The sequence below is a fragment of the Trachymyrmex septentrionalis genome, unplaced genomic scaffold (assembly GCF_001594115.1).
Source record: "Trachymyrmex septentrionalis isolate Tsep2-gDNA-1 unplaced genomic scaffold, Tsep1.0 scaffold123, whole genome shotgun sequence".
Taxonomy (NCBI): Eukaryota; Metazoa; Arthropoda; class Insecta; order Hymenoptera; family Formicidae; genus Trachymyrmex; species Trachymyrmex septentrionalis.
This window is the reverse complement of record NW_017304363.1, coordinates 607,055-620,954: the sequence shown is the minus strand read 5'-3', so window position 1 is coordinate 620,954 and position 13,900 is coordinate 607,055. Positions and strand designations below refer to the sequence as shown.

The 13,900-nt window shown below is 35.6% G+C and overlaps 1 protein-coding gene across 1 annotated transcript in view; it reads left to right on the top strand.

The window, feature by feature from the left end:
- LOC108755300 overlaps positions 1–13,321 on the top strand; it is a 19,385-nt gene extending 6,064 nt beyond the window's left edge. Inside the window, exons 3-6 of the mRNA XM_018498224.1 lie at positions 6,949–7,090; positions 11,780–11,969; positions 12,323–12,649; positions 13,111–13,321. Of these exons, the coding sequence (XP_018353726.1) occupies positions 6,949–7,090; positions 11,780–11,969; positions 12,323–12,649; positions 13,111–13,321 (870 nt within the window). The remainder of the gene's footprint in view (positions 1–6,948; positions 7,091–11,779; positions 11,970–12,322; positions 12,650–13,110) is intronic.
- Positions 13,322–13,900: the final 579 nt, after the last annotated feature.

Here is a 13,900-nt window from a genome sequence, read left to right as displayed (position 1 = left end):
ATATAAATATAAATATAAATATAAATAATAAATATAATAATATAATAATAAAAATATAATAATATTAAAAAATAATATTATAATGGGAAGATAATATTAGAATGGACCTTAACGAAATGGGTACGAGGGTCACAAATGGAGGGATCTTGTTCAGGGACGGGAACAGTGGCGAGATTTGGTATTTGCAGCAATGAGCTTTCGAGTTCCTAACGCCTAATAATATAATAATAATAATAATAATAAAGATGTTCGAGAATCTACAAGAGTGAATCAAATATAAACTGGAATTTTTTTTTTAATTTATTGAAACACTATAAAAATATAAACGTACGAAGTTATTTCTTTACATAATCTCCAGACTTAGAAATATATTTTTCCCAACGAATAGGTAGTTTTTTATCCCGCTATCGTAAAATATATGTGAAAATTAATGATAATAAAGGTAGTTGTAACACACCAGTCAATCACGCACAAACGCTTTGACAGTAACATTATCATCAAATCTCTATCCTCCAAGTGCTTCTTTTAGTGGTACATACAAATAATAATTGCAGGGCGATAAGTCCGGACTATAAAGGAGGATGTTCTAGTATAATCCAGAAAAAAATTCTCAATTTTTTGTCGAGTTTGGGCAGGTGTATAGAGCTGAGCATTGTCATGCAACAGGATTATGTTTCGTATTGGAAATTCGCATCTTTTCCGACGAGTTTTATTTTGTCCAAAAGACAGTAGTACGACGTTCATGGAAAAAATCAATGTGCAAAACCCTTTTGAAATAAAAAATACAGTTGCAAGAACCTTTCCAGCTAAGAACCAACGTCGGTGACCTTTATTTTCAACTGCTTCTCGTCCTTCTAATAATTGTTTGTGCCACGCGTACACTTGAGTCTTCTTAAGGTGTTGTCCCCGAACTGTGCCTTAAGCCTTCTTAAAATTTTGGATAGTTTTACGTCCTCTCTCGTAAAAAAACTTGATAATATCCCGTTGCACAACGATGAGAATCTCTTGCTCTGACATCATGATACTCACTAAAGGAGCGGTAGTGTGGGGTCCTCTACGGGGGATCTCCTTCAGACATCCCTATCTGTAACACTTAGAAGCCGCACCCCTCTCCGCTCACCTCACGAGGCATACAAAAAAAATTCCGGTTTATATTTAATTCATCCTTGTAATTCGATGTTTAAAATGTGTACAAAATGTCCAATATGTACATTTGTAATACGTTTTTAAAACGTTATTGTACTTGGGGACAAACCAAACGTGAACAATTTTATAAGAACATAAAAATTTATTTTCAGTTTTTAATTAATTTAAAACCATTATATAAAAAATGATGTAAATTAAATGAAAATTTAAGACTTATTTAAAGAAACCGTCTAAATCTATCTCGTATTTAACTAAAAATATGTCATTATTGAATAAAGTTACATAAGCATAATGTATAATATTATACCCTTAATTTTAATGTAATTTATATTTTTACTCATCAATTAAAAGGTTTTAATTCATTTTTTCGATAGATTTTAGATCTCACAAGGGGAACTCCAGAAATAATACCCTTGGATTTAAATGCCAATCTTTTTGGTAATTACAGGTTAGAAAAGAAATTTCGTGTTCGGCGATTTTTCCACATAGGCTTTAGTTTTCGAATATTGAGCATCTCGGAAATTAAGCGTTTTTTATAGCAAGGCTCTTTATCTAAAATTTTAACCTTGTCCCATTGGAAATCATGATCATACTGTAGCCTGTGCTCCGTTGTGACAGAACGGACAGAAATGTTATGTCTAATATGATTACGATGTTCAGTAATTCTGGTTTTTAATTGTCTACCCGTCTGTCCAACGTACGACGCATCACAATTATTGCACGATATCTTATAGACTATATTGCTTTTAGATGTATGGGGATAAATATCCTTTCTATACTTTGATATATAATATTTACCCATTTTATTAGGACTATGGAAAGAAACTCTGATGTCGGTTTTATTAAATCGCTTAAACTTTAAATAACAAATCAAAGGACTCTTTCTATACAAAACAAATAATAATAAGTAACGGGCAAAGTAAGAGTCGACACATTTCTTTGAAATTAACAAAATAATATATTACGATTAATAGAGGCAAAATTACATAAAGCAAAAATAAAATCAAAATTAAGAAAATAATTACAAGTTATAAGTTTCGGCTATCGAATTGAACCCTCTTCAGAAATTAACATAACGAAAAAATCGTAGAATAAAATCAATTATCGCAAATGATCGCATATTCAAAACATTCACAGTTCGGGTGAGTGTTGATGTAGATGTACAGTTCGACATTATTTCCGTACGATTAAACAGTCAAATGTATTAAAAATATCTTGGCAAAGGTCTAATTGATAAAAAAGATAAATTAAAAACTTACCACAAAAAGATCTACGCGTAAATAAATTAACATACCGGAAATCTAATAAAAAATAATAAAAACTCACCAGAAATAATGTATAAAAAAATTCAAACTAGCGTGTCCAAAAAGGAATAAAAAACTTTTGGAATATGTACAGAAAGAAGGAACGCAGATGTGTAAGACAGACATTACGTGTCGATTATTATGTACGTTCAGTAGTGCGGATCAACACAGACTGAGAGAGGAGACGGACTGTTAGTATCAGAAAGTCAAACTTTATTTATGATGGGAATATAAGCCATGTGGAGGCCATCGGTGTCAGTTTGTAAATGGAGACTATTCTTTTGCTTCTTGATATTAAGGATCTCGGAAACCAAACGTCTCTGATAGCAAGGTTCTTCGTCTAAAATTACGACTTCATTCCATTGGAATTCGTGATCAAGCTGTCTCCTATGCTCCGTTATGACAGAACAGCCAAAAGTATTGTATCTAATGTGATTGCAATGTTCAGCAATCCTAGTTTTTAATTTCCTGCTGGTCTGTCCAACGTATGACGCATCACAATTATTACACGAAATCTTGTAGACCACATTGCTCTTTGATGTGGACAAATATCTTTCTGTATTTTAATGTATTTGCTCAATTTATTGGGACTACGGAAAGATACCCTGATGTGGTTTTTATTGAAACGTTTGAACTTTTCCGTGTGGAAAGGGATAAATAGTACCGTAAGCCAAGAAACAGATTCATTCGTCCCGACATTGTCAACCAAAACTCTATGTGTTATGTGTCTATTTCTAATTAAATTTTTTATACGTTGATTGACTGTGTCAAAAATGAAGATCAGTGGATAGTCTCATTGTCTAAAATGTTGATAATAAACCTCATCAATTCTGTGTATGAAACCTAAAGTCAGAAAGTAAAAAAGCTCTGTCAACTAGCGAAAAAATTGTACCTTTTTTCTGTGCAATTGGGTGATTCGAGTTAAAATTTAAAAATATCCCTGAAAAAGTAGGCTTACGATACCAATCGAAAATAAAACGATTCTTATAGATAGATATAGTGATGTCAAGAATATTCATTTTATCTCCCCCCACTTCTGTAGTGAATTGGAGACACGGATGAAATGAATTGAATTGTTGTAGTAAAATGTTTATTTTAGAGGACGAAACCGTGGTATAAATGTCATCGATATATCTATAATAAAATAAAATATCCAAATTTAACGACATCAAGGACACTGTCTCTAATCTCCTCATTACTAGGTCCGCAATTATAGGTGATAAAGGAGAGCCCATGGGGAGGAGGGGGTATATCATAGCACAATCGTTCGTTTAAAGAGTAATAAAATGCAAGACACTTATTTCTAAATGACATCAAGTATCGGAGATAAATTTAGAAATTTAAATAATTGAGAATGCAAATATTGATGTACTTAGCGTCACTAATCAAAATCTAAGAGAAACGTATTAATAAGCATAAGAATAAAGATTAATAAAATGTGAGTATTATAAAATAAATGTTTAGTAAGTTTAATCTGGCTTTACAAAGAAACATAAATATTATTATAATGACAGCGTAAGAAATAATAGCACGAATATGACCAAAATGTCATAAATACAAGTAAAATATCTGTTATGTCCAAAACCTTAAAATGAGGTTAAAGAGATAAGAAAGGGAAATGGAGAGGGTGTGGAAGGATGGCTAGACTCAATCTCACAGGTATACGCAGAGAGGCGAACCCCTGTGAGTCGTACGCACCCTTTTCGGTCCCGGAATGCGGGTCAACGTCTCGAAAGGACGCTATGATGCCTGTTCCTGAGGGACGGTGCGAACGTCGGTCCTACTTTTTGGGTCAAGAAACTTAATCCTTTTGGGACCCGGGACTGGGCCTTGTGCGATCTTAAGAATTAGAGGGAGGAATGAAGCGAGGGGTAAAAAAAAGGGTGAAAAGCCTGGGATTTTTAATTACAATTAATTAACATTTATTTAATTTATGGATACAGACGTTACTAGATTACAATTACATAACTATCTTTCGGAAGTATTGTGTGTGTGTATGTGTGTGTGTGTGTGTGTGTGTGTGCGTGCGTGCGTGTGTGCGTGCGTGTGTGTGTGTGTGTGTGTGTGTGTGTGTGTGTGTGTGTGTGTTCGCGCGCGTGTTTGAGGAGGGCGGGTGTACGTTCGGAAGGAATAACAAACTTACTTTTGATCCACGGGATCCCGGATTAATGTTACCTGGCTAGCAGGGCCGCTGTCCACGCAAGAGCCCCAAGAAGGTGGTCCAATGATTGGTGGCATGATGACACGGAAAATGTACTGGCGTGACGCGAACTGACTCTCTTGCAGTTGATGCGGATCGATTATTCTGACTATGCTGAGTACTCAGACTGCATCTCTTGCAACCAACGCGGATCGCGGACTATCCTGACTATTCCAAGTACTCCGACTAACTCTTTTGCAACTGAAGCGTATCGAATATCCCATCTATTCTGCGTACTCGGACTGACTCTGTGCTTCCACGGGGCTTCTATTTATATCTCGAAAAAAATGGGGCGTAGTACCCTTTATCTGGGATGCAATAGTTGCAACGTCTCGCGTGATTTACGATGTTTATAACGTCCTGCCGTTGTTGATCTAAAGTGCATCGTTTAAGGATTTTTAGAAGAAATGATTTATGTTTTTCTCTAAAAGCCAAGATTGCTCCAGAGGAATTTGTTATTCTCGCGGAAAATGTGATTAGGTAAACAGGCGATTATTGTCCACAAGTACTTTTACGTACCGGGCAACCATTATCAGTCGCGAGTCCGATTTTAGATAACGTTACCGTGGAAAGTTATCTATGCGTTTTACGATTTTTTAAAACGCGACGTAGCACTTGTTTTCCTAAGGTGAAATTGTCATTCCGACGATAAGACTTAATTTTTGTTATAACGTGGTTTCGATACATTTACGCATTCTTGTCCGCATTAAAATTGTTATTCCTTCCTGGTTGATTAGCGTTTTACGAACTTCGCGGAGTCCGCTCAGTCACTCTCTTTAGACCCATTAAACCGTTATCAGCGCGCTCCACTCGAATCTCATAGGCGCTGCCCGGAGCCGCGACGTGCGGCCAAATCTTTCGAAAGAAAGAATCGAAACGTCTATAGGATGTAACATATCATTAGTCATGTTAACAACATTATCCGATCCATTAAGCGAAGTAGCACAGCAATTCGTGGTGGTGTATGCCAACAAAACAACAAGTTGTAATGAATGCTTAAAGATTCTTGTAAATACTCATCCGTGAATATTCATCCAGTACGTCCGAATTTAACTAGGGAGGAAATTTAACTTAACTCCCATGCATTTTTCCAATGCAAGAAATGTATAAAAGTTAAAGCATGCCAGTAATGATGTCCCAGTGGTGGAGGAATTCTCAAGATCATTAAAGCTATTGGCAACAGAACTTACCGGCCGTTATCCAGCGTAAAGTAATGTTGCTTGTAATGCAACTTTCCAGCGTAAAGCAACTTTCCTTGTAACGCAATTTTCCTTATAACGCAACTTGTAACGCAACTTTAAAAGGAACTTTCCAGCATACGTGCACGCACCGATAACTGAAAAGAATATAGCCGAAAACTGAGAACAATAGGCCAACAGAACGCCGTGCACGGAGACAAGGACGAATGAGGGTAATTGCAACGGAAAACGCTGTACAAATGCTGAACAACACCGCCAAAGCGCCAAGTGCCATCGCCAATCACGCGTACACGCGTGTGCGCGAACTCGCGCTCCATGCGCGAACTTTAAGTCAAAGCAAACTCGTAACAATACGTACCATCCTAACTATTATCTAGCTATTAACTAATAATTGTATTTCACTCCTCTATTCTAATTTTTATTATCCAATTATCAATATATATATTGACTTTTCGTTCAGACATGTGGATATAATAATTAACACCAAAAAAACGTAAATTTACATTTAATTACACATAATATAAATGTATTAAAATGTCAATAACATTAAATAATATACGAGGATACGTCAATAAGTTCTTAGAAAATCTGTCAGAGGACACTCGCAGTGTCATGTCACATTACTTTTTGACAAGTAGCATCTTTCAGCTGATTACTGTCTAATTTTAAGCGGAAATTTCATCGCGTGGATTTATTTCTAGAGACGATTAAAGCGAACAACCTTTGTATTTTTTGCAAAATGGAAAAAAACGAGTTTCGTGCAGTGATCAAACATATATATGAAAGGTTTAACGCCGAAAGTAATCAAAGCCGAGTTGGATAATGTTCATAGCACATTTGCACCAGCGACTGTATACAATTGAGTGAATGAATTTAAACGTGATCGTACATCCACATGTAATACACCTCGTTCGAGACGTCCAATTGAGGCTGCTACGCCAGAAATCATCGATAAAGTCCACGATATTGTTTTGACTGATCGACGAGTGAAAGTGCGCGAACTTATTGAGGCCATCAGCCGGAACATTATCATATATAAGTCCAGGATATGGTGGTAGGGCGTCTGATAAATTCATTTTTATGAAATCTGGCCTATTAGAAAATGACTGGTAGTGAAGACACGATTATAGTGGACATGGAATTTCTAATTGAATATGAATGTGCGTCACATAATATTGAACTTATTCAGCCATCATTTTTACGAGCTAAGAAACAGTTGTTGCACGAAGAGGCTGAACAAAGTAGGAATGTAGCTGCAGCGAGGGTTCACATTGAACGAGTTAACCAAAGAATCAAAATCTTTAAATTTTTTTAAAATCGTTTTCCATAGAATTTGATTGCTTATGCGGGTAATATATTTATTATTGCATGTGCTTTAGTTAATATATCTAGTCCAATCCTATTTTCTGATAAATTTCACATGGCATATCACATGGCACAGTGATTTCAATTTTGCACGAATAATTGGGTATGAAAAAGCTATCGGCAAGATAGCATATTAACGCATTTTTATTTTCAAGTATTTCGAAACGTTACTAAGGTACACTTTAGCATTTAATTACACCTACTTCTTTATTTTTCTTAAACTTAAACATATTATCACACGAATATATGTATTTTTGACTGCTGTTTGCTATTCAACATTTTATTTGACTGTACGAGTATATATACGTATTTTAAGTTATGCAAATAATAGCATGGCATTTTGCTAATAGTAGCCCTTTGTGCTTATTAATTATATCGCGACCTCTTTTTTAAGATTTTCATATCACATAATAATTATTTGAAAATTGATTGCAGCTTTATTATTTGTTAATCTATAGTTTATATTACATATACTTTTAGTACTTAGATTTATATTTTATATATGTTTTTAGTACTTAGATTTTTAGTATTGAGCAGCTATGCAGAAGTTATGTGTACGTATATATATTTTATTATTATTATTATTAGGCGTTAGGAACTCGAAAGCTCATTGCCGCAAATACCAAATCCCGCCACTGTTCCCGTCCTTGAGCAAGATCCCTCCATTTGTGACCCTCGTACCCCATTTCGTTAAGGTCCTTTCCATTCTAATATTATCTTCCCATCTACGTCTTGGTCTACCCAATGGTCTTTTCCCATCCGGTTTACCCCCCAATTAGTATTTTATACGCAGTTCGATTCTCATCCATACGCGCCGCGTGACCTGCCCATCTTAATCGATGCGATTTTATGACATTAATAATATCCGGACTATTATATAATTGATGTAATTCTGCGTTGTGTAATTTTCTCCATTCGCCCGTTTCCTCATCGCGTTTTGCCCCGATGATTTTTCGAAGTACTTTATTTTCGAAAGCCCTAAATCTTTTCTCGTCTTGTAATGTAAGTGACCACGCTTCGCTGCCATAAAGGACTACCGGTAAAATAATCGTTCTGTAAATTCTAATTTTTAAGCGCCTAGACAATATCCGCGAACCGAGTAGTTTCTTAACCGAATAGAAGCACGCATTCCCCAAATTAATTCTTCTCTTGAGCTCTTCTCTTATTTCATTAGTTTGGTTTAAAATCGATCCTAAATACTTAAAATTGCTAACCCGTTCAAAAATTTTATCACAGACGACCAGGTTTCCGTTATTATGAATATTCTGAATTCTATCAGTGACCATATATTTAGTTTTTTCAACGTTTATTTGCAGCCCCAGTTCTTTCGTTTTATCTAATAGAATTTTAGCGTTATTTATTAGTGTTTCTTTATTATCTCCCAACAAAGCAATATCGTCCGCATATGTTAATATTTGTGTTGTACCGTTCAACTGCAAACCATCATTACTCTTCTGCATTTCTTTAATAGCATATTCCAATACTAGATTAAACAGAAGAGGTGACAATGCATCCCCCTGCTTTAATCCGCTATGAATATTAAAAGTTTCCGACATTTGATTACCTATTCTTACTCTACCTCTGGTATCTTTTAAACAAACTTGGACTAAGTTAGCCAATTTTTTGGGTATCCCCCACCGAGTTAAAATTTCATACATTTTCTCCCGTTTTATCGAATCATACGCTTTTTTAAAATCAATGTAAAGTTGATGTACCGATTGGTCGAATTCCCATTTTTTCTCCAAGATTTGCCGAATAGTAAAGATTTGGTCCGCAGTCGATCTATTTCTCCTAAAGCCGCATTGATGATCTCCAATTATCTCATCTGCATATGGTACAAGCCTCATTAATAAAATATTCGACAGAATTTTATAGCATGTAGGTAAAAGTGAGATACCCCGGTAATTATTACAACTCATTTTGTCCCCCTTTTTGAAAATCGGGATTATAATTGAATCTTTCCATTGTTCCGGCAATGCTTCTTTATTCCATATTAAGATAATTAATTTCTGAATTTCTTCTATCAATCTACTTCCCCCCCATTTAATCAGTTCCGCCGGAATCAAGTCATTACCCGGTGCTTTGTGATTTTTTAATTTTTTAATCGCGCTTTCTACTTCTGAAATTGTCGGTTCGTTAATCCTAGGTTCAGCCGTGTGATACTCAAAATTCTCTATTTCCCGGTCGTTTTCAGATTCGACATTCAATAACCGATCAAAATAATTTTTCCATGTGTTTAAAACTGCCGTTGTATCCGTAACTAAATTATCGTTCTCATCTTTCACCATTTCCGTCCTAGCTTGGAATCCCTTTCTAAAATTATTTATCCCCATGTACGTGCCTCGTACGTTACTGCTTTTACAATTTTCATCTATTTTTTCAATTTTACGTTTTAAGTATTGACGCTTCTTAATTTTAAACATATTATGAGCCTCTTGCCTAATCTTAAGAAACTGATCCCGAGTTTCCTTGCTTATTCAATTTATTCGCAGCTAACCTCTATCCTCAACCGAGATAGCGAGGCTTTTCCTCTATCCGCAACCCGAGGACGCGCTGTGTCGTGGTGATTGGGACCCACCCACCCCGGGGATCACTACTGCAACTAGTTTTCCTTCCCCGAGACTAACAGTTGTTATGCTAACACAGACGTATATATATTTATTTGCATATATTCTAAAATATTTTTTGTTAATTTTGTAATCAAACACTGTGTTTTTTTTCATTAATGCAATGTCACTATATTTTTATAAATAATATTTTATATAATAAATGTTTGGTAACTTTAGTTTAGAATCGATTGAACAACACTTTGAAGAACGTAATCGTTAAGTTTTAAATTTTAATTTTAATTATTAATCAAGTTATTTTATAAAATGTAAATGGGGGCCGTAATATCACGATCTCTTCTCATTCATATCAGACTGTTTATACAAAAAAAAGATAAATATCCTATTTATAAAAGATTACCTTCAATGGCCTTGACCATGATATATATTGTCATGATCTCGAGTAACCTTTAGAAGATTTCAGCCTCGTTATTTGTTGAAAATTATTTACAAATGAAATTGACAATATAAATGTGTGTTTAACTGTAATATAATTTAAATTGTAACTATTACAAATAACTCAATATGAGTTTCTTTTTACATGAAACGGGATCTACATCCCTTTGTTTAGAAGCGTCCAACTATCTATGTGAAGCTAGATTTATTCCATCTCCCCCCCCCCCCTCCCCTGGTCTGTGAAATGACTTTTCGTGAAAAGGAAGTTTTATTCTACCTCACACCTGCCAAGAAGCGGCAGATTTTCCAGGCGAAGCAAAGTTCACTCCCTTCTGCTTAGAAACATACGACTTTTCACGCGAAGCGTGAAACCCCACCCCCTAGGGCCATTCAACTTTCTAGGTAGAAGGGTGTGATGCATAGATCTCGTTTCGCGTAGAAAATCTGAGATGAGGAGTGAGGAAGGAGGGGTGGGATAGACTAGCCTTCATTTCACACGAAAAATTGTACGTATCATAATCCTTCATATCATTTGATTTATAGAGATAATTTTTTACATTTCATGATTATAACTTTTAAATAAACAATGAGCGCCTGCTAAATCCTTTTGAAGATCAATAGTAATGCTGTGGGAATTCTAACTCGGGAACTCCAAGGGGAATGCGGGGCGCGGGGTATTCTTCGGAGGAGGGGGTATGACGTCATACAGAGTGGCAATAAAACGTTACAGATTTTGTGGACTGCAGTCACGTACAAAACAACAAAAAACATCAAAAAAAGAGGAATATTGTCATAAACAAAAAAACAATACAAAAAACAAATGGTTATAAAACGAAAAATGTTACAAAGACTTCGCTGGTATATGCTCCAACCCTTTTTCGGCCAAGATATGGCATAATTGTAATTTTTCTAGAAACAACATTTATTAATTATTTTAAATAAATACGACTAAGTTTCATAATTAATCGATTGAGTGCCAACATCTGACTCCTATCGAAATCGATGATATTGAAACGCAATGTCTCCCTCCCTTGATAAAAGAGAGATCGTTTATCCTTTTTTTTGGGAGAAGACATAACAATTGAATTGAATGTTTGATGTTTTTGTAATATGTTTCAAGATTAGTAGAAGTAAAGTACGTGTAAATGTAAGTGAAACTCGATAGAATTGTATTTTCATAAATTCTTATGAAGGTAGAAACATGTCTAAGATAAGTACATAAAGATTGATCACGATAGAAATGATTAATATTTCGAGCGTCGACATATGGCTGCTATTAAAAAATAATACTTGTGTTTTTATACGTATATGAAACAAAAGGAATTGAAACACTTTAAGTGAAATCTTGAAGTAAAACTCTAGAATTTTAAAATTTCTTAAGTTTATGACGATATAACTTTGAAGCATTCCTAAAAAAAAATTAGAAAAAACGATATCTACTCCGGTTAAAGAGAAGAGTTACAGTATGAATTTAGGTCTCGAAGTGTAAAGTCTAGAAGCAAACTTTCGTAAAGTCATATAGTATACTGATGGAAAATATGCATATTGTTCGTAATATACCAGAAGAAGACCTGATGGATATCATCGACGAAGTATTCGAAGATGCGAATTTTGAGGCAGTAATGGATAATGATGAGGACGCATTATCAGAAGATGACGGTTATAATAGTGATCAGAGTGAGGATCAGAGTGAAGATATTAAGAACAAAACATATCCTGAGGAAGTAATGGCAATGAACGTGCTAATGAAACAGTGCGTGATATACTTTTATTATACAACCGGTGGTTCGCCAATTTTGTGCACATTGTGTATGACGAGATTAACGAAACATTAAACACATGTACAACATTCGTAGGCATGTTACTGATCGCATGCAGCTATAGAAGGCAAACACTGTTCTGCAGAAATCCGTGTTATACAATATTTTCATGTAATATGTGCCCTATTTGTACAAATGAAAAAGACTTGAACTGGACAAGTACAGGATGCATTAGGTTTGAGGACACTCACATATGTGCCTGCCAAATTTTGGCAGCAAGTTTTTTTCTTTTTTTTCTTTTCAGATCATAAATGGAGAACAATAAGTTGACTCATAAAATGAAAAGACACGCTGTTATCGTTGCTATACACGCAAATCACAGCGATCTTGAAATCTCCGAATTTTTGAAATTCACCCGATCGTTTGTTCATAAAGTTCATCGAGAGTTAGAAGCATCTGATGGCAATGTAGAAAGTGTTGCCAAGCGCAAAAAACATAAGGCACGTTCAGACAGAGTTAGAACATCATATTTTGTGCAGCAAGTCCAGGACATTATTGATGAAGACCTTTCAAAGTCCATAAAGGCCATATCGAGAGACCTTCAAGTTTCTGAGTGCACAATCCATCGCATTGTCCACGAAGATCCTACAATCAGTACAAGTGATGCGCAAAGGTCAGTTTATGTCGGCACAAACAGCGAGTCATCCGGGCACAACGACTTTTAAACAAGTTAAAACATCCTGAAATCCCGGATATGCTCTGGTTTTATTCTGATGAAAAAAATTTTAACCAGGATCAAAAAATAAACCGACAAAGTGATAGGTGGCTATGTGCGAATCCTTCAGATGTTCCTTATGTTATGCACACAAAGTTTTCGGCAACTGTCGTGGTTTTAGGAGTGGTGAGCAATGAAGGACACGTTATGCCACCTCACTTCTTTCCTCAAAAACTTCGGGTGAATGCTGCTGCCTACATTGAGGTTTTGGAAGCAGTTGTGAAACCCTGGAGATAGCATGCGTGATGAGAGACCATATGTATTCCAACAGGACTCTGCTCCTTCACACAAAGCTATGACGACGCAAGATTGGTCCGAGAATCTGCATGATCACATCACCCCAAACATGTGACCCCTAGCTCCCCGGATCTTAATCCTTTGGATTACTATGTATGGGGCGTTGTTGAACGGGAGACCAATAAACATCCCCATAACACGCTTGATTTCCTAAGAGCAGCTATTACCAGAGTAATGACGCATATGGACGAGGATCATTTAATTCGGGCATGCAAACGTTTCCGGCAGAGAATTGAAGCTGTTATTGCCGCTGAAGGCGATTTTATCGATTAACTGTATAGCCTACGAACTTAGTTTGCTGTAAAAATTTCATTAAAATACAATAAATTTTCTAAGAAATATATAAATTTTAGTAAAGTCAATTTGTCCTCAGATACCTGACTCACCCTTATATATAAAACATTGTATAGGCAGTATATATATAGACAGAGTATACAACTTTTTTTTTATTCAATCGTAAGCTTCAGTTACGAACGTTAAAACATGGACAAAATAAAAGACTATATACATACGTCAAAAATCGATCGAACACAAAAGATCCCTTGTCACTATATCCGCCAAGTCCACCACCGTCGAGGAAGAAAGCGAGGTATTGAGAGTCCTGGAGCATCAAAGTCGCCAATGTCATCATTAACGTCGGCAAAATATAAGTCAAACGGTATGTATCTTTTTTGTTTACAAATGCGTTTATGGTAACTAAATAGTATTAATACATTTTATTCTCTGTTAAAGGCAAAACAGTAATCAACAAGTTTTTTTTGTTCTCTTTTTCCAGAAAGCGCTGTTATTGATGCTCAAGTCACCGCTGATCTTAGCCGATGTCCCAACGCCGCTGATGTTCGAGCCATCGAT